This window comes from Canis lupus, chromosome 25, assembly GCF_048164855.1.
Source record: "Canis lupus baileyi chromosome 25, mCanLup2.hap1, whole genome shotgun sequence".
Classification (NCBI taxonomy): Eukaryota; Metazoa; Chordata; class Mammalia; order Carnivora; family Canidae; genus Canis; species Canis lupus.
The window spans coordinates 8,997,369-9,025,215 of record NC_132862.1 but is presented as its reverse complement, the minus strand read 5'-3'; the positions used below and the strand labels follow the sequence as shown (position 1 = coordinate 9,025,215).

The 27,847-nt window shown below is 37.7% G+C and overlaps 1 protein-coding gene and 1 long non-coding RNA gene across 6 annotated transcripts in view; one reads left to right on the top strand and one right to left on the bottom strand.

The window, feature by feature from the left end:
* ANO6 (anoctamin 6) overlaps positions 1 to 27,847 on the top strand; it is a 186,210-nt gene that overhangs the window by 112,342 nt on the left and 46,021 nt on the right. For all 5 annotated transcript variants that reach the window (XM_072798241.1, XM_072798240.1, XM_072798244.1 and 2 more), the window contains 6 exons: positions 7,592 to 7,657; positions 9,647 to 9,934; positions 10,142 to 10,255; positions 12,712 to 12,827; positions 15,867 to 16,001; positions 24,238 to 24,343. In XM_072798241.1, coding sequence (XP_072654342.1) covers positions 7,592 to 7,657; positions 9,647 to 9,934; positions 10,142 to 10,255; positions 12,712 to 12,827; positions 15,867 to 16,001; positions 24,238 to 24,343 — 825 coding nt within the window. The remainder of the gene's footprint in view (positions 1 to 7,591; positions 7,658 to 9,646; positions 9,935 to 10,141; positions 10,256 to 12,711; positions 12,828 to 15,866; positions 16,002 to 24,237; positions 24,344 to 27,847) is intronic.
* LOC140617229 (uncharacterized) overlaps positions 1 to 27,847 on the bottom strand; it is a 51,409-nt gene that overhangs the window by 7,148 nt on the left and 16,414 nt on the right. The gene's annotated exons all lie outside the window — the stretch shown is intronic.

Below are 27,847 nucleotides of genomic sequence, written 5' to 3'. Positions count from 1 at the left end.
AAAATCAACTATGCTGAATTTTTATGAGGAATAGGCTGAAAGGGATAAGTAATAATAAGAGTAGCTGCTCTGTGCATAGAGAAGGTATGTCTTAACGACAGTATTTCTTAACTTTGGTAAGAGGCACCTGTTTTACTCATTGAAAGTAGATTATTCAGGCAGCATCCTATACCGACTGAGTCAGAATCTCCAGGAGTAGGGCCCAAGAATCTGCACATTTTAAGCAAATGCTCCAACTTGTTTGTATAAATAAGTAAGTTTGGAAAACATTGCACTAAAATATTTATAGTAGTTATCTCAGCAGTGAGTTGTTATAAGGTGACTTTTCTCCCCTTCTCAGAAATTTTCTGTTTTCTGAGTTACCCACAGAGAGCATTTATTTCTTTTGGAATTACACCTAAAATGTTAATTTAAAAAGAAGATATGGAAGTGAATTTCAGCTAAGTATTCACTTCCATTCCATGCTTATTATTTAGAATGCTCATCGTTTTTCTGTCCCCTAGAGAACACATATTACCTACTTGAGTAAATTCCTCATCAGATCGGTCCACTGACATTAAATGTTTTATCACCAACATGTGAATTTAAATTAAGTCCCAATTAAATTATTTATTCTGCTTACTGAACCTTTTTGAGTACGTGATATATGACTAATAAATAGTACTTAGACAGTAATTTTTGGTACAAATTAAGTACCTTTAACTTACTCTTCGTACCTTTGTAGGCTTAACAAAGATTGGCAAGTTGAAAAATACTGACAGTACCATCAGTACTTTGCCTAACAAAGCTGTAAGAATACTTGAAAGTAATCTATGCATATATTTCATTAATCCCAACTGATTTGTGCTTTATTATCATTACAGTGTGTTCAGTAATTTTACTTTGTAGGCATTACAACCCCCCTTTTTTTTTAATTCTGCAAAAGCTGGGTGACATAAAGAAAATGGCAGATTGGTGTTTACAATCAGTATTATTGCTGTATAATTCACAAGCCAGTCCTCCTCACAATGACTTTATTAAGCCAAATGAGATGTGTAATCTAAGGTGCTTAGGGACAGAAAGCTTCCTTAATTATGCCAGTCTGTCCTTTGTGATTTTGATTGCTTTTATTCTTTATTTCTCTGACAGCTGTATTAACCTCTCAAAAGAGACATGAATAAAATTCCAGTTTCTGGGGTAGGATAGGTACTCTTATCCTTTCTCCTTTGAACCCCCAGCACCATTCTCCACCAACAGTAGTAGAATCACATCCATCTTTTTTGTGAGATACTCAGGTCCTCAGTGATTACAGTCATTTTGGATTTACTAGAACTAGATTAAAAAAAAAAAAGATCCAGGTTGCAATGCCAATGAATTTGTTCTCCTAGAGACAGAAGAATCTGTAGTACAATCTAAAGTGTGACTGGACATTTTTCAGAGCCAAAGAGCCTACTTTGGTTATTTTCTGCTGCTAAATCCAGACTATAGACTATAGAACATAGTTTAGGTTCATATATGTAAAGTTTTCCAATAAGGTCCATAGATAATTTTTAATTAAAAATTGTGTGACTTCATTTTCATTTTTTCAACAAGTATTTATTGAATAATGGCTATGTCAGTCAATGTGTAATGTTAATTTTCTTTCATTTTTAACATGGAAGACAACTTTACCCTCATTTTTTTAAATGTCAAGAACAGTTACTTATCTAAGTATAAATTCTACAGAGAAGTGAAGATGATGATTTCATATTAAACAGATTGAAGCAATCTTTTCTTAAGTAATCAGTCTTTTCCTGGTATGTGCTTGTTTGACAAAAACACCACATATGCTAATTTACTTTAGCTACCTGACAAACCAAGAAAACTGGTTTGATCAATTTTTAAAATATTCCACTAGTTCTTTGTGAATTGCCTTGCCAAAGGAAAATAACAAGAACTGTCTTATTAAAGTAACTCCAAGGTGATAGATTAACATGTTTAAGCAAATAAAAATGTCCTATCCTTGATTCAACTGTTTAAGTATTTATAGTGAGTGGTAAAATAGAGGGCATTATAAACCAACTTCAAGGTCTACCAATTATCTTGAGAGAAATCAGGTAAATATCTTAGGAGTTCTTTGTAAAGAACTAGATAAGAACTAAAATAGGATAAATTAGTACAACCTTTCTGGAGGGCAGTATGGCAGTACATATTAAAGAACTTAAAATTACATACGCTCTTTGATTTAACAATTTTGCTTCTGGGACTTTATCCGAGGAAATAATAATGGATGCACAAAGACTGTTCTACAAGGATTTTTATAATAGGGAAAATTAGGAGCAACCTAAATGTCCAACAATTTGGGATTTGTTAAATAAATTATAGTACATCTCTGAGAGAATATTACTGAGTCATTAAAATGAGATGGAAGAAAAATATTTCTAAGATTTTCTGCACCTTTGATACTCCCATGTACAATTCACTCTTGTCAGTGACCTCCCTTACTGTACACAGGAAGGAGGGAAAAGTGAGATATAGAGCTGTGTTTTTACAACCTTCAAAATGTAAAAAGGATAGACACACACACACATACACACACGCTATCTCACACAGATATACACATTTATCAGATATCAAAGAAGGAGTCCGAAGACCAGAATGACCAAGTAGTATAGAAGAGTCAAGAAGAGAGAGGGCTGTGTAACTCAGCATTAAGATCCATTTCTTGGAGTTCTAGTAAAACAATGTCATTGTTGTCTCACTGGAGGATTAGGGGTCATGGGGTGCACAGTATGGAGTCCATGTGGTTTAGGGTTGCCTATTTTTGTTTCAGATATTGATTGAAAAAGAGGTGAACCTCTAAGGCCTACATGGAAGAGAGGTTGGTTGGTTGGTTGATTGATTGATTGATTTATGGAATAAGGGAAGTTGAGCATGTTTGAAGGCAGAAAAAGAGGATATGGTAATGGCTAACATATCTGTAAGGCTTTTTTTTTTTTTTTTGTATAAAGCATGATACTGAGGATTTTTATACCCATGATGACATTTGATCCCTAAAAAAAAAAGCCAGGATGAAGATATTTCTTACCCTGTTTTTGAAATGAAGTCACTGATGCTTGTATGATTTAAGTTATTTGCCCAATGTCACAAAACCTGGATTTGAATTTTGATTCTGAATCTATTATGCCAGTATTTTCCAAAAGGAAACCAAAACTGGAAGAGCTAAAGGAGCTATTTGGTAGACTAAACTCTGAAAAGAGAGAGTCCCGTGAAGGCAGTAAAGAGTTGTAGCCTCAATTTAGGAATTCCATAGAGGAGGAGCCATGTCTTACTTACACTGTTTAGTATGTTGCAGTCATGGTGATGCAGCTGATACAAACAAGACAAGGAGTAGTTTGTGTTTTGTATGTTGGATGACAGAACTGCCTTCCTGGGGGGGGGCTGGTTCATTTCCAGCTGTCTAAACCATCCCCTTTGTCATCTAGTAATTCAGACTCCAAGGTGTCTGGAAATCACTTCATGCTCTGGATGTCCCTGCGCTATCTGGTACTAGTACACTCCAGAATTAAACTATATCTCTTCTTCTCTGTCATACCCTGTAATACTCGTAACTAAAAGTTCACAGAACATTTTGGGGGACTTAGTTGCTATACTCAGTAATTTGTACTCTTCAGTCTACCCCTACATAATAGACAGCCACCAGTCCACCATCCACTCAATTTATTCACTCATTCATCAGACATTTATTGCATGTTTATTCTATTATAGATCTGTTCTAAGTGCTGAGGGTATCAAGATTAAAAGAAAGACATGTCTAGAGGCAAGGATGGTAATTGAAGAGAATATAGGGGCATGGAAGGATTTAATATTGTTAAGGATGGGAAACATTTTAAGTGTTTGTTGGCTGGGAATAAGAGTGATGAAGAGGAGGGACACCTGGGTGGCTCAGCAGTTGAGCATCTGCCTTGGGCTCAGGTCGTGATCCCGGAGACCCAGGATTGAGTCCCACATTGGGCTCCCTGCATGGAGCCTGCTTCTCCCTCTGCCTTTGTCTCTGTCTTTCTCTCTGTCTCTCATCAATACATAAATAAAATCTTAAAAAAAAAAAAAAGAAGAGTGATGAAGAGGAAAGAGTAAAGGGAAAAAGAGAATGTATTGCTTAAGCAAGCTCAAGAAGAGATACCAAGAGGATACAGTCTCCTGACCCCAAGAAGAGAGATGGCATCTAGCTATTGATAGGTACAAAGACACCTGCAGGAGTTCACATGAGTGGCTGCCATTTTCCCTGCAAGGAAGGAAGCAAGGTCACTTGCAGAGTGTGCTGGTCTGGAGTTAGGTGTGGAGTGTGAGGAGCTCTTTGAAAGTTTGGAAGCAGCTCCCTGGTGGATGACTAAGGGCCAGGAAGGAGATGGCTGGGTGTCATAATGTAACTGTATGTTACAGTTACTACTAACTGTGGTAGGTCCATGAATTTATAACAAGGCCAGTTAGCACAGTTGTGTGATTTCTTTCTGCCAGCACTTAATTATTAAAATAGGCATTTAGCCACTAGAGAAGTTCCTCTTGTGACTGATTCTCCTGCTCTTCTAACTAGAAAGATTTGTCTACAAGAGTGAATATCGTTGGGCCTGAGCCTTCACATTCTAACTGAAATTATTCGTGACTTCAAAAGGATACGGAAGACACAGTCATGGATCCTGCTAATGAGACAGTCTGGGTTGCCCCTTGTACAGACTCAGGATGAGTCATCTTCCCTGAAAGAGAGGAAGTCAGTGTCTGGTGTACTCAGAGCACCCACTCCCTCCACTGTACAGTGATGTGGGGTTTAAGCTGACAACTTTTCCCTAGTTCACAGTTACTGTGTCAGACATGATTCTGTCTGGCAAGTAACAGAGATGAGCTCTAACTTAAGCAGACAAAGAGTTTATCAGAAGAGTGTTGGGGAGCTCCCAGGTTCTTCTGAAGGGAGTTGGACAAATAAGCCTGGAAACCAGGCAGTCAGGAGCAGTTCCCCAAATCCCACTACAGAGCCATTTTGGGAGAGAACACATGGTTGCTGCCTAGAGCCACTGCTGGCACCACTGACTAGCAGTGATGCCCAAAAATCTCCTGCTATAACTTCCACTTCTGCTGTCTCTGGAACTGGCATTCCCTCTCCCAACCATCCTACAATGAGTTCTCCTTGGCCCAGCTTGTGTCACTAGCTTCTGAGTGAGAGTCTGGAGTGGTTGGTCTGATGGACAAGGCCTAGCTCACGTGCCAACAGCTGAACTTCACAGAAAACCAGGAAGGAGAATGAAGGAGTGTTTTTATCTCCTACAATGGGCATGGGCTCTGGGGAGAGTCGAAATGTTGGGTGGCCATAAAGAACAACAAATGCCTGTGACACCATCATGAAACACATGGGTAAATGTTTCAGTTCTTCTCTATCAGAAGAAGGTCTGAGGTCATGGGATGCCGGGTTTCTCTGTTGCCCCCCCCCCCCCCCATAGCAAACTATTTTAAATTCTTTGAATTTTCAATATTTTGAAGGACGCTCTCAGGAATATTTGTAGAGGGAATGAATAAGTATTTATTGAGTATATTCTTTCAGTATGTATTGGGCATATACTCTGTGCCAAGCACCATGGTGAACATTATTTACAGGATCAAAAATGTTTTTATTTTATGTTTTGTTTTTAATTTATTTTGGAGGTAGGGGCAGAGGGAGAAGAAGAGAGAATCTTAAGCAGGCTCCATGCCCAGTATGGACCCCAACTCAGGGCTCAATCTCATAGCCGTGAGATCATGACCTGAGCCATAACCTACTGAGCCACCCTGGCGCTCCTCAAAAATGCTTTAAGCAATACTAAAGAAAAAAGCAATCAGGCACAAGAATTGGACTACCATGCAAGAATCAAAATGCCAGTTAGGCTCTAGAGTGGAGAAATACTACCTACATAGAAGCAGGATGAGTCTGAGGCAGCTTCCCAAGTTGAGGTTGGGGATATGGCAAGTCAGCTTGTTTATTCATGTTTAGGGGAGTTGTAGCACTTGCTGGGTTTTCTCTAAGTGACTCTTGCATGCTCTAATAGTAATTAGCAGTTACATTTATTACATTTGTAAAGCTCATAGGCTAGACTCTAGCATGTTGTAAGTACTTTATAACATCACTTATTAAATAAATAAAAATTAAAGAAATATTCTGTTCTGATACTTCCACAGAATATGATAGGGATTCCAGTTGGACCCAAACTTAGCCAAATACTAGGTGTATTTTTTCACCTTTTGGCCTTTGGCCTTTTTCCTACAGCACCATCTGTTTTCTATTTGCTAGCTGCTTTACGTGTTCTAGGCACTTTGATAGCACTGCAGCTCAGCCAATTCTCTGCCCCTTGACAATTGGCAAATCATGAATGATACTCGCTGGGCAAAGTGGTCTGATTGATGGATCCCCTGGATGACTTAGGCCATCATCCACTAATTCTTTTATCTTGTTAACTGTTAAAGTTAAAAGAAAAATTTTTTGATCCAGCTTTTTCAGTTGTCTTCAGTAGGAGAATTGGTCCAATTAATCTTCTGTGATGACTAGAAATAGAAATTCTAGTCTATATGCTTAATGTAGTTTAAATCATACAATTCTCATGAGAACCTCAAAAGGAAATAGTGAGGCTTTCTCCATTCTATAGAGGAGAAAAGTGGGGCACAGAAAGTTTGTTTCCTGCCAAGGGTCAAAGAGCTGATAAATGATGGCACCAGAATTTGAACACAGGCAGTCTGGTTTTAGAGTTTGTATGCTTCACGCCTGTCTACACTCATTTTCCTGCTTTCATGAAGCAGTATAGCTGTTTCATCACCAAAAGCATTCTTTTAAAAGGTTAAATAAATCTCTACCTTTACATGCTTTCCTTACAACTTAGGACACAGCTTGACAAAAGCCTAGCCAGATAGAATTTAATATCAATAAATATAGTACATTCTGCATCTTTTCAAATGGCTGTATGACACAGATCTATTATCAATTAAGTAGTTCCCTATTTTTGTAGATTTAGAGGTATATATCTTCATGGATATATTAATCTTGCAGAGAGAAAAACACTCTTTTGAATTTTGCCAGAATTGTTTATGTTGTTTATTGAATTTGTTCAAGGCATGTAGATATGAAATATACACATCCAAAATTGAACCATTTGAATGTCTGCTATGTCTAGAATGTCAGATCTGGGCTTTAATTCTGGTAAATGACATCAGTGAATGGGACTCAAAAAACTCCATTTGTGTGCCAAACCACTCATAAGTTAAAAAAAAAAAAAAGAAAAGAAAAGAAAGGTTTTAGAATTGTGTCAAAGCCAGAGATTTTTATGCATCCCAAACGGCCAGAAATCCATGGGACTAATCAAGCCCTTCCAGAGTGCTAAGTGAATCCAAGTATACTCCCTTGCATTTCATCTCAGGAATCCAACACACCCACAAATTACCAACAGCCAGAGCACTCTCATTGCTTGTGTGCCATTTTGAGTAGATCTATCAGATTCGAACTGGTTTGGTTTGGTTTTTCTTTTTTTTTTTTTGGTTTGGTTTTTCTTAAAAAAAGACTTTTTCTGTCCTTGGTAAAACTAAAGGATCTAACATATTTTCCAATTTCTTTTGACAGAGAAAAAGACAAGCATATGAATCTAACCTCATCTGTGGTGGCCTCCAGTTAGAAGCAACAAGATCAGTAAGTGTTGGACCCTTTCCAGTCCTGGGCTGTTGCTCTTGGGAAGCTGCATGTCACTTGGGACGCTAGAGTGGCAATTGAAACTTGCAAGCCTAGCCACGCTCTAGTGTAGGCCGGAAGGGGAGTCCAGCAAAATCTGCACTGTAGAATGTCCATTTGTTTCTGATTGAAGTCCACATACCTTTTTTAATAGCCAAAGAATATAATACTGAATGCATGTATAAATGATTGTTTTCTTCTTTTAAGAGTTTCTTGAAAAGATTTCTTATTTTACTTTTCCTAAAAGCCATTTGATCCTAAGAGAAGTCCAGACTGGCCAAACTACAAAGAGCTCAAGGACCTCAGGTCGACCCCAGAATTAGGGTTGCTGCTGTAAACCAGGAGCGTTGCCATGCCGTTCCTGGGGTCCCAAGCAATTCCCTTTCACCCCAAGGCCAAGGACGCCTTCCAGGCAGGTGGCCAGTGGCCTCGGGCTTCGGCCACATGGACACCTGCCCTCCCTGGCACACTTTTCTACAAACACTGGATGTGCTGGGTCTAGGGACCAGGGCAGAGAGAGTCGCCTGCCCCAGCCCTCTCCCAGCAAGTGTACATAGTGTACAGAGGGAAGGTGTGCAGGAAGGGGTGCACGCCTGGTTCGTAATGTGCACCTTTCCCGATCTCAGATGTTGATTTATTATTTCTGAATAACTTCTTGTGGTAGAAACCAAATTTCTTCTAATATATTACATATATATGTACACGCTCCTGTGAAATATGTGTACTTCGAGGGGGAATCTATTTATGTTCCAGTGGGAGTCTTTTTGATCAGGAATCTCACCTGCTGCTTTGTGTATTTGGTTGGGTTCCTGACACGTTTTGTCTTTCTGTTTAGTAAAGGTGCTCTTTCTGGGATGTAAAAAAAAAAAAAAAAAAAAAAAAAAAAAAAAAAAAAAAAAAAGATTTCTTATTTTATAACCAGTTTACAAAAAATTAGAGAATATAAGAATAACAAAATAAAAATCCTCTATATTCTTAGTATGCATAAATAACCTGTGGTTCTTCTGAACTTTTTTTTTTTAAAGATGTATTGATTATTTGAGAGAAAAAGAGTGTGTGTGTGAGTGAGCACACAAAAGGAGAGGGAGAAGCAGGCTCTCCATTGAGCAGGGAGCCCGATACAGGACTCGATCCCAGGATCATGACCTGAGCTGAAGGCAGATGCTCGACCAGCTGAGCCACCCAGGCACCCCATAAACTTTTCTATTCCTCAAAGTATATGCATTTTCCCTTTCAAAAAGGCAAATTATTATTTCAGTTTTATAATTTGCTTTTCTATTAATATGTAGTAGATGTATTTCTATACCGACATCTTTTTCTAATGGGCACATGTCATGACATTTAACAGATATATAACATTTTAAAGAGTCCTATTCTGAGTTAGAAATCTTAAAATTATCATTAAAATAACAGTGCAATGAATATTCTAGTGTTTTTATTTTTAGTCACCAATTTGTGACGAAAATTTGATGGGCAAATGAACAAGTTTGCTTTTCTTCATTTAAAATAGTAATTTTATGAAAGAAGTATAAGAAGTTTAACTTTTTTTTTAAAAAAAAGATTTATTTATTTACCTATTTATTCGTGATAGAAATAGAGAGAGAGAGGCAGAGACACAAGCAGAGGGAGAAGCAGGCTCCATGCCGGGAGCCTGACGTGGGATTCGATCCCAGGACTCCAGGATCGCGCCCTGGGCCAAAGGCAGGTGCTAAACCGCTGAGCCACCCAGGGATCCCCAGAAGTTTAACTTTTGCTCAGTAATCTGAACCAAGAAATTATCTGTAAGGCAAAAATGTCTGATGGCCTGCAAGTCTGTTTTTAGTTTATCTTCATTTTTACCAGCATCCTGTGTTTTAACTACCAGCAACATAAGAAAAATCTACATGTTTTAAAATTATGGAAACAATTGGTTTGGTTTCCTGGTTTGTGTTTTTTATTCTTCCATTTTAGGTTTTGGATGATAAGCTTATATTTGTAAAAGTACATGCTCCATGGGAGGTGTTATGTACGTATGCTGAGATAATGCACATCAAATTGCCTCTGAAACCCAATGATCTGAAAACCCGGTCCTCAGCCTTCGGTAATTTCAGCTGGTTTACCAAAGTCCTCCAAGTGGATGAAAGTATCATCAAGCCGGAGCAAGAGTTTTTCACTGCCCCATTTGAGAAGAATCGGATGAATGATTTTTATATTCATGATAGAGATACTTTCTTCAATCCAGCCACCAGAAGCCGCATTGTAAGTCTAAACCAAATTTAGTTGCTGTCTTAGAGTAATTTGGAACCTGCTGTTTGAATAATTAGTGGTCTGGTTTGATTGGCTTAGTTTAGTTTTTACAAGCTGTCCCTCCCCCCCCCCCCCCCCCCCGCCCAACCAAAGAAAACAGCTTCTTGTTACAGTAGTAAACAATGGTGGGTTATTTTGGAATTTTTTTTTTTTTTTTAGGTTTATTTCATCCTCTCTCGGATCCAGTATCAAGTAAGAGACAATGTTAAAAAGTTTGGCATCAACAAACTTGTCAGCTCTGGGATCTACAAAGCAGCTTTCCCTCTCCATGATGTAAGTCAAGTGGCAAAAATGAAATAAAATACTCAAGGTGTACTCCAGTGCGAATAGAGGAGGGCTAATCTTCTTAACCTGGAGTTTCTTCTTCCGTAAAATGATGATAGGATATTGCAGGATTACAAGCTCATCTACAGCAGGAACCAGGTTGTTTTGTTCACTGCTGGATCTCAGGCATACAGAACGCCATCAGTTTGAATGAGTGAATGAATGAATGATTAAAACAGTAGCTGCCCCTTAGTTCATATGTAAAGCAGTGCAGATTAGCAGGTAAGACCCACTTTCTAGCTAGATGACCTCGTAAAAGTGATTTGGCCTCTCTGTTCCTCAACTTCCTCATCAACAAAATGGGAATAATAATCATATTTACCTCATAGAGTTATGTCCTAGAGTTATGAGGGTTAATTAAATTAATCCGTGTCAAATGTTACAACCATCCCTGGCACACAGGAAGTACAATGCAAGTTTTAGCGATCTTCATAATTACTGACAGATGTTATTATCAACCAGGAAAGTATCAGCCCATTTTAAGCAAACTATGTGTTAGAGCTCCCTTATCATTTTCTGTAACACAGACTTTTTCCCCCCTGAAATACCATTTTCTTACTTTCTCGTGTCCTGGAATATCACAAGGCTTTTAAAAAGGCATCTGTCAGAGTTCTCGTCATGATGGCAATACTGCAGAGTGTTGACATTTTTTAAGGACTCCGTTCTGAGATGACAGCAGCTCCTCCAATTCAAGAGCACTTCTCAAGCCGATAACATCTCTCATGAAATGAAAATTTTAAAATGTGACTGCTTCAAACCCATAATGATTCCATAAATGCAAGGATATTATATCCAAGCTCTTTAAATAAATTCTGTCATTGAAATAAATTAAATACTATATTATAGTGTGCTATTGCTTTGTTACATTCACTATCAATTTATCTGAATCTCTAAAACCAAGAAAGCCAAGACTGAGACTGATCATTGCTACTGGGTAGTCCATGTACTTGTGGATGAAGACATTACTGAAACGTACTGTATGTAATAATAAACTAGGACACAAAAGAGCTACTTGATGCACATGTGTAAATAGAGAGCAGAGAGCTGGGTGGAGAAGCAGGTTCTGAACTTCCTGATGAAGGGACCTTACGACAGCCCAGCCTGATGGTCCATGGATTTTATACTTGTGCCCAGCAAAACTAGTAATTATAGCATGACATGAACCTTGGGGACACTTGCAAATAGCTGTCATGAATATTAATCTGGGATGGCAAAGTTCAATAGTATTTACTTGGCATCTGTCCATGCCCAGTTCTTTCCCACTAAGAGCCTCTTTTAATTGCAGTGATCCCATACCCAGGCTAAGGAATGATTTCCTGTTGTATTGGAAGGGAAGTGAATGGAGGTAGGGACCCATGTTAAGGCTTAGCTGGTGGTAATCTGGTTCTACAATAGGAGGAAGGAAAATGAGTCCATTGGGAAGAGTGACTGAATTTAAGTAGAGGCAGGAAGCTTTGCTTTTTGATTAAGCAAAGTGTATAATATGTCAAACTTCTTTGTTGTTTCTCTTCTACACGTTGTCACAGACTAACTTGCTGAATTGGGAGACAAAGATGCCTGGGATTGATTGATGATTAATTGATTTAAAAGATTTTATATATTTGAGAGAGAGAGAATGTGCATGAGTGTGTGTGGGGGGGGGGGCAGAGGGAGAGGAAGAAGCAGACCCCCAGCTGAGCAGAGAGCCCCATATAGGGCTCAATCCCAGGACGCTGGGATCATGACCTGAGCTGAAGGCAGACACTTAACTGACTGAGCCACCCAGGTGCCCCTATCCCTGGGTTTTAGAATTGACCTTGGTACTAACCAGTTAAGGCCCTGGTTCCCCCGGGCGTCCAAAAAGGGCGCTGGACTATCAGATGTGCCTGTATTGTGGCAGCTTTGGCACTTGAGCAGCCCAGTTGTTTTTTGTTTTGTTTTTTTTTTTATTTATGATAGTCACACAGAAAGAGAGAGAGAGAGAGAGGCAGAGACACAGGCAGAGGGAAAAGCAGGCTCCATGTACCGGGAGCCCGACGTGGGACTCGATCCCGGGTCTCCAGGATCGCGCCCTGGGCCAAAGGCAGGCGCCAAACCGGAGCAGCCCAGTTTTTAAATGTTTGGGACTGGCACACTTGTAGGACATAAAGCCCCTCTAGGGCTCCCACCAGGTACCTGAGGTGTTCTTCAGGATTATATCAATCAAGCATTCCTCCCCACCCACATTTTCAAGTGGCCCCAAGCAATTAATAATACCACTGTTTGAGAATCACTAAAAACTAGATGATCCATCCGTCCCTTCCAGCAAATGAGGGCCCCTTATTCAAATACACAAGTGCCTGTGAAGTATGAGTACCATATTGAATAAACAGATTTATGAACACCTAGTGATTATATGCTCACTTTTGTTTGCTTCTGCTTCTCAGTGCAACTTCAGCCAAAGGTCAGAGGATCCCAGCTGCCCGAGTGAACGGTACCTTCTGTACAGAGAGTGGGCTCATCCACGAAGTATATATAAAAAGCAGCCCTTGGACCTTATCAGGTGAGGTGTTGTAGAGAGCATGCCGGTGGGAGGATTCAGGGTTGCTCTCATGGCATTGAAGTGATAGTATACAAAGAGTATTACAACGAGGGACATTCACCCAGACCACTGAGCTTCATTGCCTAGAGCTTTTTCTTGAGGCTTCATTATATAGGCGTGACTCATTGACTCATTGCCTAAGTGGCTCAGTCTCCAGCCCCTTTCTCTCCCAATATCCTATGGCTCAAAGCTCCAACCCTCTAATCACATGGTTGGTCTTCCTGGCATGACCAGCCTCCCTCCTGAGTCATCCCATTAGCACAGACTATGAGCCCTCCATGAGCCACGTTATTGGCATAAACTGTTAGGTGGGTCCCAGGGGTTCTTCATGAGTAACAAAAACACTCTTATCTTGGGAAATCCCAAGGGTTTAGAGGTTACCTCCCAGGAATTGGTAATAAAGACCCACCATATTCTTCATTACACAGGAATAAATGTTAGATTTAGCTTAAATTGTATGGTAAGAGATACAGGCTTTCACTGCTTTCCTGAATCTACTGTTAGATACTGTTTCACTATATCTAACAAGACGTGATGACTAGCTCAGCATTTGTTTTCTCAAAGCACCATTGTCAGCTGCTCGCCAGCAACTTGTGTTGTTTGGCCAAGGCTGCTGGAGAGAGAAAGAGACCAAAAATAACCAACAAACAAATTAAAAAAAAAAAAAAAGTAAAATCTCTGATTGAAATGAAGAAACACAGTGATGAGATGGGGAAAGGGGAAGGAAGTGAAGAAAGTTATGTCTAAGTAGGCAACATATGAACCAAGAACTGGATAGTGAAAAGGAGCCAAAATTTTGTGGATTTGGCAAAAGTCATCCCAGGAGGAGGGGCAGTTTGCGCAATGGCCCGAGACACAGGGACATTGGCAAGATTCAGGAAATAGCGAAGCCCCGTGCTAATGAGGAAAGAGAATGATGAGGACACAGGTTAGAAGGGGGTAGCAGGAGCACGGAAAAGAGTTTGGACTTTAAGTGCAATGAGAAGCAGCTGTGATACTTTAGGTACTCAATTTTATCTCGTGCCCATTTTGCAAAGATAATGTGGGGAATGGCCACCAAAGGCTACAGGAAGCAGTGAGGGCAGGTAGGAAGCTGTGGGACTGGCCAGAGGAGAACTCGGGGCAGCACAGTTGGAATGTGTGTAGTCAGAGGGAGTCAGCAGGACTCAGTTATGGGTCAGATGTGGGGGGCGAGGAGAGGAGGGTCAGGTTTCCCCCCAAGTGGGCCTGGAGCCAAGTGCTGGTTCTTTCTACTGTACCCCCACTGACTTAAGAAAACCACTTGACCTGAAAAGTGAGTATTTAAAAGTATTTTTTAAATACTTTGAAAAGTATTTAAAGCACCAAATAGTTTTTGTTTTGCTTTGTTTTCTATTTTATTATGGGAGATTTCAAACACAAACAAAAGTGGAGAGAACAGTAAGGCAAAACGCCGTGTATCTGTCTCCAGCTCCAAAAAAGTACAGACTCCGAGCTAGTCTGTTTCATTTTTATCTCTACCTCCTTCTCATCCCTTTCCATTGGAGCATTTTGAGGAAAACCCCAAATATCAGTCTATTTCATTAGTATCTATTTGTAAATGACAAGGTCTCCTTTAAATGCAACCTTAATACTTAAAGTCACCAAAAAGCAATGTTCAGTTTTTCCTGATTGTCACTTTTTTTTTTTTTTAAACAGTTTTTTAGTTCAGATCAGAGATCCAGACAAGGTCCAAATGGTGCAATTAATGAATTTCTCAGTGGTCTTCTTTGTTCCTTCTGACTCCTGACTCCATGTCTGTGTCGGCCCTTCCTTATCCCCAGGGGTGTGGCCTACACCCAGGTCTAGGACCTTGGAGGCTAGTTTCCCAGCTGCCCTGTGACCACTGGTTCAGTCCACAGATGTTCCTGTCTGAAGTCTCTGAGGACTTCAGGTTGTCCTCAGAGCTTAGGCCCACCAGGCTAAGCCCAAGGACCTCAGCCCAGCTCCCTATGAGCCAGAGGTCTCATTTAGGCCTCTAGATGAGATGTAAATGCTAAGTAAATCTACAGTTTCTGTGGACCAGTACTGAGCCAGGAGTGAATCGGTCTAGGAAAGTATCAACAACAACCATAGTCACCTAGTGATCATCTCACTGTGCCTGTGTTCTCACCCCCTCTAAACTCTTAGTGCCTAACTGTCCTTGTCTCCCTTTCAGGAATAGTCTGGCACTGCTTCATTCCCTACCTCTTTTTTTTTTTTTTAAAGATTTTATTTATTTATTCATGAGAGACACACAGAGAGAGGCAGAGGGAGAAGCAGGCTTCTTACAGGGAGCCCGATGTGGGACTCGATCCCCGGACCCCAGCGTCACAGCCTGAGCTGAAGGCGGGTGCTCAACCCCTGAGCTACCCAGGTGCCCCAACCTTGCCTCCTTTTGCTTCTAGCATGCCTCCTGGCTTCTTCCATTGATCAGTTTTCAAAACTTAGGAAAAAATGGAAGTGCCAGATATAAGGAAGATAGGGTAGTGGATTCCTCAGTCATTATCAGTGACTTATCATCAGTCATTTTCTTGTATTGGCGATTTACATTGCATTTATTTTATTTGTGATTTACAGTACATTTGGTCCAAGGAAGTTCCTTAGATAAGCAAAAGCGGGTCACTGGGAGCAGATCGTTCATGTTGGTCTCATGCATATTAAAAACGATCTTTTGGAGAATATATCAGATGTGTTAGTGTTTGCAAAGAATGATGGTGATGTTTTCTCTTGGCTCACTGGGTAGTGTTTTTCTTTCCTTTGCCTTCTTCTAATTGACTTTGCTTCACGAGGCTCACCAGTGATCAGTACTTCTTTGATATGTAAAATATTTGTTTCATAGTGGAATTTGGGATCTTTAAGAAAATGAACATGTTTTGAGTATGAATTGAGTAAGACATTTAAGCCTAAGGCCTCCGGTATTTAAAATCAGAGATTAACGTTAGGATGAAGCTGCAAAGTGGTTCAATGTGTCTTCTAAAAACCATTTCTGTCTTTCTTCAGGAAATACTATGGAGAAAAGATTGGAATCTACTTTGCTTGGCTGGGCTACTACACTCAAATGCTCTTCCTGGCAGCAATAGTAGGAGTGGCTTGCTTTCTCTATGGATATGTTAATCAAAATAACTGTACATGGAGGTAAGTTCTGTTTATTCCTTGTTACTGTGATGAAAAGTTGATTAGACATAAAATTATCTTCAGGATCTTAGACTGTTTTAGTAAAAGAAGACTCATCACAGAACACTTACTGCTTTGGATGATATATCCCTTTTGTCCTGAGCATAATAACTAAGTGAAGTGGAAAATTTTTTTTTTATAGATAATGCAGCCCAGTTTCTGACAGGAATATTACCCTTAGGAAACACTCCAATTTTTTAAGACAATTCTTTATTTGAAAAAGAAAAGCAGTCTGGAGGGAGGATCGTCCTTGAACTTCTGGTCCCCAGAGGAATGCTTCACTGAGCCCTACAGATGTGAGCCAAGAGCAGCTCTGATTTCTTCAAGGTTTCAAAGGCAAAACTTGATAAAACTGGTGTTTTTATGCTTTTAGAAATGACTTTTTAATATATCTTAGGAAATAGATGTTTAAAAATTCAACTAAATGAGACTTTTGTTTTTGTTTTACTTGTAAAAAAAAAAAAAAAAAAGCCCTTACAGTGTTATGGGGGAAAAAATAAGTGATAAACAATTAGTTTGTGCTTGACATTAGAATTAAAATACCAGCTGCACTGTCTAAAGGGAAATGCATGGATGCCAGAACACTGAATTTCACCATCACTATTCTGAATTGTCTTAGTATTCCTCTGCTTTTGGTAGTCTCAACCTTTAGAGGGATGCAACAGTGAAGCAGGCATTTTCTTGTGTTCACCTGGCCTCTCTCCAGCTGTGACAGCCAGATCAAAATTTCTGGGCACCAGTAATGAGCTAGCTGATGACCAAATTTTTCTAGCCCCAAGCATATCAGCCTGGCTCCCGAGGCAGGAAGCTTACATGGCAACTCTGATGTATAGGCATAATTATCCATTCTATTTAACAGAGAATTCTGAGCGTTTTGTACCCATTATGGCTTCTTAGCTAGAAAGCTGCAGCTGGTCTTTGAAGGACTCGGCTCTCTTCACTGAAAATAAGAGTTCAGGGCCAAAGGCTGAATGTTGATACCTTTTGCCTAAATTTGTCTTCAGCTTCTCCATTGTTTTGTATACTGTTACAACCAAAAAAAAAGGCATCTCAACAATACATTTTCAAAGTGCGAAAGTAGCATTTTTATAAGGTTCTGGCACTGACTGCTCTCATTATAAGTCATTTTATACAATCACCCTGACAGTCACACCACATGTTTCCTACTATTTCACACAGATTGATTTACAGAAATCTGGGGTAGGGTCTTGGTGATCTATTCCCTATGCTTAGAACTATTGGGGCTTTAATTACTTATATTAAATATTTTCAAAATAATTAAAATACATATGCATTTAAATATTTTAAGTTTATTACATGCTGAGTAGATTTGCAGGAAAATGTATTTAAGAGATAAAAGGAATAATGATCCCTAGGCAGTTTAAGAAAAAGAACATTACTGTTCCCTGGGAAGTGCTTCCCTCAGTTGCATTCCCTCACTTTCTACTTTGGACGTAAGAACTACACTAAATTTTGATTTTATCATTCCTTTACATATACTGTATATTCTCCCTACAAAATATATTTCATTTTGTGTGCTTTTGAAAATATGCATGTGTAAGTAGAGGATACGATAGGTGTTTCCTCTTGGGTAAAAGGTCTATTTAAAGCTTATGTCCCCCTTTAAACATAGCAGCTCTATTGAGATATAATTCACATACCATAAAGTGCACCCTTCCAAAGTGTACATACAGTTCAGTGGTTTTAAGTAAATTCACAGAGTTGTGCAGTCATCACCACTGTCTAATTTTAAAACATTTTCACCACCCCAAAAAGAAACCAGTACCCATTGGCAGTCACTGCCTAACCCCCCTTCTCTTAGCCCTTGGCAACCACTAGTCTACTCTCTGTTTCTGGATTTGCTTATTCTGGACATTTCATATAAGTGGAACCACACAGTTGGTGGCCTTTTGTGACTCTTCTTTTACTGAGCATAACCTTCTCAAGCTTTATTCATGTTGCAGTATGTATCTGTACATCATTCCCCTTTGTGGTCAAATAAAATGCCAATGTACGGATATATACAACATTGCGTATCCAGTCATCCATGTCAATTTACGTTGTTTCCACTTTTTGGCTATTATTACTTCTTCTGTTATGGACATTCATGTACAAGTTTTTGTGTGAACATGTTTTCAGTTCACTTCAGAATATATTTTTTAAAAAATGGAATTGCTGAAATACATGGTAACTCCATATTTAACATTTTGAGGAGCTGCCAAAGTATTTTTCAAAGTGGCTACACCATTGTACTTCCACAGTAAAAATTTATGAGGATTTCAATTTCTCCACATCCTCATCAACACTTGTTATTGCTAGGTTTTAAAAATACATCTGTATTAGTCAACCTGGTGGGTATGAAGTGGTTGGTCACTGTGATTTGTTTGTATTTCTCTAATTCCTACTGATACCGCATCTTTTCATGTGCTTATTCGCCATTTGTATATCTTCTTTGGAGAAACATCTATTCAACTCTTATGCCTCAAATCCTTAATTGTGTTGCCTTTTTATTGTCTTTTTTTTTTTAACTGTTCTTTATCCTGCATAAAATCCCTCATCAAATATATTGCAGGTATTTTCTCCCATTTTGTGAATTGCCTTTTCACTTATCTGAGGGTGTCCTTTGAAGCATAACAGTTTTTAATTCTAATGAAGTCTAGTTTATGTAATTTTTTTCTTTTATTGTTCTTTTGGCATCATATCTTAGAAAGCGTTTTGACCCAAAATCATAAGGATTTGTCAGTGTTTATCATCTAAAAGTTTTATAGATTTAGGTCTACGGTTCATTTTTTTCCAGGTGTATATTCAGGTATCCCAGCACAATTTTTGAAAAAACTATTCCTTCCCCATTGGATTGTCTTGGCACCATTGTCAAAAATCAATTGGCTATAAGTGTAAGAGTTTGTTTATAGACTCTCCACTGTCTTCCATTGATGTCTGCCCTTTTTGCAAATACACACTATATCGATTACTGTAGCTTAGTAAGTGTTGAAATTGAAAACTTCAAAATTTCATTTTTCTTTTTCAAGATTTTTTTGGCCATTTTGGGTCCCTTACATTCCATGTTAATTTTAAGATCAGCTTATCCATTTCTACAAAAAAGCCAGAATTGCATTAAACCTGTAGGTCAATATTAAGATTTTTGACCTATGAACACAGAATATCTTTCCATTTATGTAGATGGTCTTTAATTTCTATTAATAAACTATTTTGTAGTTTTTTTGTATATAAGTTTCAGAGGTTTCATAAATTTTCTCAAATTTATTCTAAGTATTTTATTCTTTTTGATGCTATTATAAATGAAGTTGCTTCCTTCATTTCATTTTTGGATTATTCATTGCTAGTGTATAGAAATATAATTGCTTTTTGTGTATTGATTTTGTGTCTTATAACCTTGATGGACTGGCTTATTAATTCTAATAGTTCTTTAGTACATTTCTTAGAATCTAATATACACTATCTTGTCATCTTGAATAAAAATAGTTTTACTTACTCCTTTCCAGTCTGGAAGCTTTCTAATTTACTTTCCTTGAGTAGTTGCCGTGATTAGACTTCCCAGTACAGTGTTAAACATAAGAGGGAAACATTCAGTCTTTCACCAGTAAGGATAACATTTGCTGTGGGTTTTTCGTAAATGTTCTCTACCAAGTTGAGAAGTTCTCTCTTATTCTGAGTTTTTATTTGTTATTCTGTTAAAATGGAATATTACATGAATTGATTTTTGTATGTTGAACTATCTTTGGATTCCTGGATACATCCCAGTTGGTCATCATCCTTCCTACATGTTACTGGATTTGATTTGCTAGTATTTTGTTGAGGATTTTTCCATTTGTATTGACAAGAGATAATGGTCTGTAGTTTTCCTGTGATGTCTTGGTCAGGTTTTGGTATCAGTGTAACATTGGTCTCATAGAATGAATTAAGAAGTGTTCCCATCTTTCTATTTTTAGAAGGGTTTTTGACACATTGGTGTCAGTTCTTTAAATGGTTGACAGAATTCACTAGTGAAGCCATCTGGTCCTAGGCATTTCTTCGTGGGAATTAAAAAAAAAAATGTTTTAAATTACTAATTCCATTTCTTGCTATTGATCCATTCAGATTTTCTATTTCTTCTTGAGTAAGCTTCAATTATTTACTTCTTTCTAGGAACTTATCTATTATCTAGATTACATAATTTGTTAGCATATAATTATTCATAGTATTCCCTTATAAACTTTTTTATTTTTTTAAGGTCAATGGCAATGTCCTTTGTATCATTTCTGAGTTTAATGATTTGAAACTTTTCTTTTTCTCGATTAGTCTAACAGAAGATTTGTCAGTTGATCTTTTCAAAGAACCAACTTTTGTTTTTGTTGATTTTTCTGTTTTTCTCTTCTCTATTTCATTGATTTTTGCCTTTTCATTTGAAGGTTTAATTCGTTTACATTTAATTTTTTATAAGATTGGATTCACATCTGCTATTTTCCTATTTTATATCTTCTTTTCCCTATTCTATTACTACCTTGTTTGTGAAAATATTTTCTAGTATACCATTTTAATTCCAGTTTGTTGTTTTTTTCCTCTTTTGCTGTTGTTATTTTCTTAAGTGGTCACCCTGGAAATTGTAATTAATATCTTGTTGTAAAGCAATTTCATTCAGTTTTAATGCCAACTTAATTTCAGTAGTATACAGAAACTTTGCTTTGGTACAGGTCTTTTCCCTTTGGAGCTATTATTCTCATATAAATTACATCCTTATGCATTATGAGCCCATCAACACAATTTTACAATTATTGTTTTATGTAGTTGTCTTTTACATCAGATAGAAGAAAATAATTCCGTGTAAAAATATATTTATAATGTGTTATTTACCCATGTAGTTACCTGTATTAGTGTTCTTTGTTTCTTCAGGTGAGTTTGAGTTACTGTCTCGTGTCCTTTCATTTAAGCCTGGAGGACTTTCCTTTAGTAGTTCTTGTGGAACAGGTCAACTAGCAACATGTTATTTCAGTTTGTTTGTTTTTAATCTGGGAATATCTTAATTTCTCCATTTTTTTTGTAGAATAGTTTTGCTGGATATAGAATACTTGATTGACAATCTTTTTCTTTGAGCACTTTGATATCATCCCACTGCCTTCTGGTCTCTGGTTTCTAATAAGAAGTCAACAGTTTATCTTACTGAGGGGTTTTTGCACTTGCTGAATCACTTTTCTCTTTCTGCTGTCAAAATTTTCTTTGTTCTTGTCTTTGGACATTTGAAGTCTGATGTGCGTATGTTTGGATATCTTTGAGTTTATTCTATTTGGAGTTCATCGAGCTTCCTAGATGTGCAAATTAATGTTTTCATCCAATTTGGGAACTTTGCAGTTATTTCTTCAGTTATTCTTTCTTCCCTCTTCTTTCTTTCCTCTCCTCCTAGGACTCCTATTTTTTGTATATTGGTATTGTTGATAGTGTTCCACATATCTCTGAGGCTCTGTTTATTTTTCTTCATTCCTTTTTCTTTCTGTTCCTCAGACTGAATAGTATCAGTAGACTTCGTTTTAAATTAGTGGATTTTTTTTCTATTTCTGCTAGTCATCTGCAGAAGAACCTCTCTGGTAGACTTTTCATTTTAATTATTATACTATTGTATCTCTAGAATTTTTACTTGGTTCTTTTTAACAATTTTATATATTGATATTCTCTTCATGGTGAGATTTTCACGTAGTTTAATTCTTTAGGCAGAGTTCCTGTCAGTTCTTTGAACATGTTTAATTGCATATTTTAGTGTTTGTCAAGTAAGTTTAATATCTAGATTTTCTCAAGGACAGTTTTTATTGAGTGCTTTTTGTTATGACCAAAATGTTCTGTTTCTTTGTGTATCTTGTAATTTTCTATTGAAAAACTGGGCATTTTATATATTATAATATGGCAGCTCCAGAAATCCTATTTCCCCCTCTTCACAGTTGTGACTTCTGTTGTCATCACTGCTGGTGCTCACTTGCTTACTTTCCTGAACAAGTTCCGTAAAGTCTTTATGTTTTGTTGCATGTGATCATGAAGTCTATGTTCGATAAGCTTAGTTGTCAGCTAACAATTAGACAGTGATTTCTTTAAATTCTGGGAACCATTCATTATTTCAGCCTTTGCCAATTTCCTGTGTGTGTGTGTGTGTGTGTGTGTGTGTGTGTGTTAGTGTCTGTGGGGAATATCCTGAGCACTTTAGCCAGCAGTTTACAGCTCTTCCTGAGCCTTTACTTCCCACTTCTATAGAACCTCAGAGGCAGCCAGAGATGAGGGATGAAGGTTTTCTCAGATCCTTCCTGGTCACCTGCACTGACCTATGCATGCACGTGGCCTTCTACAATCCTAGGAATTTATTAGACCTAAATTTCTAAAGCCCCCTATTGATATCTCATTCTGCAGTGCTTCCTTTTAAGTTTTGATCAGCATCCTGTTAGCCCCTCCTGGTCTTGCCGCCTCCAGCAATTGTAATGTGAATAATTCCTACTAATGATTTCAGCAGACACTCTGGGGATAGGATAGTTTGCACAGTATGTATGAGCTCTGAGACAAGTGAAAAATGACAGATCATGAGAATGGAGCTTTTCCAGGGAACCTCTGGACAGTTCTCTGGGGATGGGTTTTTTGGTAGCTTCAGATCACTTCTGCCTCCTTCAGCGGCTGTTGGCCTACCATGGTTGTGGGGCTGTTGTCTTTTAACACCACCATTAGGCTAAGGATATAGGGATGGGTATAAGTCAAGTTAAAATGTCACAAAGCCCATTATCTTTATGGAGATTTAGCTGTTTTTAATCCTCAGCTTTCTGGAAGTCCTTGTTTACTTTCCAGAGTCCTACAGAGGTTGCTTTTCACAAATTTTGCCAGTGTTTTCATTGTTTTTATGGAGGAGCAGGTTTTCCAAGATCTTTACTCAGCTCTTCTAGAAGTGCTGTCCCTGCCAGTTTGTTTTTACCTGAGTTATTTGCAAGGCTGACAAATTCTTCAACTCTAGTGCCATTTACAGTAGGAGTCCATCTGAGAGGCTTCCCCCAGAGGGAGCAGTTTGTACCCTGTTATAAATTTGTTGTTCTTTCCTTATAAATTTGTAAGAGTTCTTTAAATACTCAAGTGAATAGTCCTTTGTCATTTTTACGTGTTACAAAACTTCTACCAGTTTGTGGCTATTTTTTCTTCTCCTCCCTTTATGGTCTTTTAATGAAATTCTCACTTTATAACATTTTGAATATATCATTATTTTCCTTTATGATTTATATTTTTTATTTTCTCATTAGTGGAGTTCTCCTTACCCCAATGTTATCTAGATATCAGCCTTCTTTTTTTTTTTTTTCCTAACAAGTTCCTACCGCTGCATTCCCAATTTCTACCTGGAGTTGTTTTGTATGTAATAGGACTTAGGAGTTCAATTTCACATTTTTCTATATGGATATTCGATTACAGCAAATGTCACTTCTTACTTTTCTAATTTGCTGAACCAGCCTTGTCTTGAGTCAGTTTCTGTATATATGCAGAGGTCTCTTTATAAACTCTATATTTTTTCCTGCTCAATTCTTCTTAAACTATGCCAATAGCACCTTGTTCTTTAAGAATGTCTTGAATGGTCTGAGACTTTTGCTCTTCTATTGAATTTATGGCTCAACTGGAGGAGAAATAACATTTTTAGATATTGATTCTTCCAAATTACTAACATGATAATGTATCCATTTTATAGATCTTCACTCTTTCGGAAGTTTTATCACTTTCTCCCTATAAATCTTATACATCTTGAATTTGATTTATTTCTGGGCTCTTTATATTTTTTAAGCTATGGAAAAAATGGTATTTAAAAAAATTAATTTCTAATTGTTGCAGATCTATAGGGACGTAATTCTTTTTTCTGACCCTATGCATATTTTGTATACTGATTCTGTATCCATCATCCTATGTTTGTTTTTCCTGACTTATTGTGTTGGCAGGGTCCAGCTGGAAGTAGTGATGATAGGACACTTCATTCGGATATGGAGGAAATGCTTTTAGCATTTTACCATTAAGTATAATGTTTTTTATAGGTTTTATGTGGCAAGGCTTTGTTAGGTTAATGAAGTTCAATTTCTTTCCTAGTTTTATAGGAATTTAGATTTATTTTTTTGATCACAAATGAATGTTTCTTTTTATCATGCTGCTAGAAAGGAAGTCCTAGTCATTAAAATTTCTTAAGTTTTGCTTTTCTCTTTAGCAAAGAAGTTTGTCATCCTGATATTGGTGGCAAGATCATCATGTGTCCTCAGTGTGATAAGATTTGTCCATTCTGGAAACTCAATAGTACTTGCGAGTCCTCAAAGGTAATTTTTGTTATTCTGAACATTTGCAAATAATGAAAGTTTTTTTTCTTCTAATAATTTTAGCAAAGCCTGGAATTATATTTTTTTCTGTGAAATTCAGAAAGGTAATTTTCAAATAAACCTCCAAACACTCTGAAAGGTAGACGTGGAATGTGTTTATTTCTCTTTCACAAGTAGTAAATTGAGATGAAAAGCCTTATCTAAAATCTTCAGGTGGGACAGTGAGGAACTGCAGAATTGAAATTTTGGAGTATTTGAAGTAATCAAAGCAAAAATCTCAAAGCCAGCTTATCTCATGAATACTGTATAATAGGTTTACTTATTATAAGTATTTTCCTCAATTCAAATGAGTAGAAACCTGAAATTTGCACTTATGTTTTTCCACTTTCAAGGTGTGCTGAAACTATGCTTGTTTTTTTTTTTTTAACCCTAATTATGAGATTTAGGCTATATCTATGAATATGCATAAGAAGGGCTTTGTATATAAATGACAGTCACTTTGTCCCAAAACATTCCCACAAAACACATCTGGTTCCCGTAAACATGCTGATGATCTTGAACTATATGGTTTCTTAAAATCCAAGAGTTTTAGGGCAAGTATTGGGACTAGAGGTAGCTTACTGAAAGGTATCCCAGAAACTCTAGTTGGGAAGAAAGATAGTCCTCTTGCTTCAGAGATTTTTCCTGACAACTTTGACCTACTGTTCTCCCGCGTTGTGATCTTTTTTTCTATCCGTTTGTTCCGCCATGAAAGCTTAGGAATCTTTGAATGACTTCAGAATATTCTAACCTACTCCATCCAAATCTTATTTAAACCAAATACTTAAAAAAAAAAAATAAAAAAAAAATAAACCAAATACTTTGCTCTTATAATGATATCACTAAAAATTTATATTTTGCAAGATTCTTGAACTTACCACTTATGACACAACAGGCAGACTGCCTCCATTTTATAGATTAAAACACTGAGGGTCAGAGAGATTAAATAATTTGCTCAAGGTCACCCACCTAGTAACTGACAAAGCCAGAAATCAACAGCAATCTGCATTTTTTGCCATTTCTGTGTTCCTCACCAGCTGACAGTAGTGGCAGCCACTTCACTCACAAATTGAGCACTGTGTTTGAAAAATGTTCTGCAATTTAATTAAGATGATTGCAGGGTATTGTCAGCACATGGATTTTTACTCTTAATTTATGAATTAAAATAGGTTTCATTGCCTCTCCCCCAGAAACCAACACAAATTCTAGACTATAAAAATCTATCATAAATCACATAAAGTAAAAGACCTGAAACTAGCAGGAGAGAAGATAGATGCCTTCCAGTGATGTTGACTCATAAAAGTGACTAGTTAGTGCATATCCCTGGACACTGGATTTAAGGTAAATGCCAATGACAATACCAGAGGCAAACTACTCCACCAAGAACAATTGGAAATTTCATTTTCCTTAAGAAATTCTCTTTCAAACACCACACCCCCATGTCTTTTTTCAGATCTTCTCTTCTACCAACTCATCCTTAAACATGTGACTTTCAAATATGTCCCTGTGTACATTTTTTTCCATTGTTTTGGAAAAAATGAATCTTTTATTCTAATGCCCTAAAGAATCCTTTGACTCTTGTTAGAGCGATTTATTCTTTCATATACCTCCTTCCTGTTGCAAGAGTAAAAGAATTAAATTTTTAAAATTTTAAAGAGGAGAAAAAGCTTTCCATGTTTTTCTGTTGGTTAACTCAATCATTTCTTCACTCATACATTTATATATTCATTCCTGCCTCTTTCTTTTGGAAAGAGATGAAATATTTGCTAATGGATGGGAATGCTAAAAGGGTTAATAAATTAGAAATAGAAAATTAGGATCAAGGAAATGAGGGAACAGTTATGGAAATAATCAGGATTAATATTGTTTTTGTGATTGAGCATTAAAAAAGGTTCTTAGCTTTTTGGCTGGCAAGATAAAAGGGAAATGTCGTAACTTGAAATATTTTGTTCTCAGAAATACATTGTTATAAACTTTTGATTTTGTTCCTTTGCAGGAAGAAACACAGCAAATGGTCACTTTTTAGATTTTCATTGGTTCCTCTGCTTTAAAACATCATGCCCTGCATAAGTAACCATCTCTTTTCTTTCCTGTTCCATGGGATTAAAACAGGACACTGACTGGGGCTGATCTTAACACTGCTGTGTTTCCCCATCTGTGCCCTCTTGCCAAGCAAGTTAAGCTAAGCTTTTTTACCATGAAAGCCCCTTCCTTACCTTCTCCCCTGATTCCTGCTTATGGGGTCCACAGGCCAGCCATCTTGTTCTTTCTGCTGAGTCCTCAATCCTCACAAATATGGCAAAAATGGTAACTTCATCCATGCCACCTAACTCCATCTCATAGGAGTGCAAGACACATCCCTTAGCTTGAGCCAGGCAACCAGGTGATCTTGGCATTAGTGATAAACCTATTTTTTCTTGCTGCTTCTATTTTTTTTTTTCCTCTCTCACACTGACAGATAAACTTCCACTGGCTTTTTCTCAACATGGTAGGGCAAAGGATTCCTAGGTAGGGTTTTATTCCTTGTGGATTAAGATACTCAGAAGTGTCAGGGCAGTAGGGAGGTATCAGATAGAGAGGACTGCATTGATCCCAGGGAGTAGCATTGGACAGAATCTTCAGTAATAGCATTATAACACATGGAACAGTTCTGCATAGGACTTTTTTTTTTTTAAGATTTTATCTATTTATTCATGAAAGACAAAGAGAGAGAGAGAGGCAGAGACACAGGCAGAGGGAGAAGCAGGCCCCACGCAGGGAGCCCAACGAGGGACTTGCTCCCAGGTCTCCAGGATCACACCCTGGGCCAAAGGCAGACGCCACACCGCTGAGCACCCAGGGATCCCCAGCATAGGACTTTTCATAACAATAGTTTTCATTGAGGGATAGACATAACATTAAATGAGAGCTATGGTTCCTTAAGGGTCAAAGCTGACAGATTTAAAATATTGGTCTATGGGATGCCAGGACTAGAGGAATAGGTGGAGAGCAGTGTTCTCCAGAGGGGGCACTCACTTATTAATTGTCTTCCTTGAGCTGATTTTTTGAGAGGAATAATTGGGTTAACAGTCTGGAATTGTGCTTTCTGATCAGGATCCAGATAGAGGATTGAGGGGCATCTGTGTGCCTTGGAAAACACATGGATAAGATGATGGTTAAGCGGATATTCTTTTATGAAAATAACATATTTTCACATAGATGAAAGTTTACCAACTTTACATCAGTATATAAAGGGTAACCAAAAAAGTTACTTAAAGAGTTTTCCTTACAAGCAACTTTGAATTTTCATTAGCAATTGAAAAGTTGAGTTTTTTTTAATCCCATAGCTTCTTTCTCTACACTGTCTTCTTCACTCTTCATATGATCTGTATAATCTAGCATAAAGTTGATATTCTACATGTTTTCCACTTTTTCCAGCACTAGGGAAAAATTAGTAACTGCTTGAAAGATTTTCCAGGAATCCCT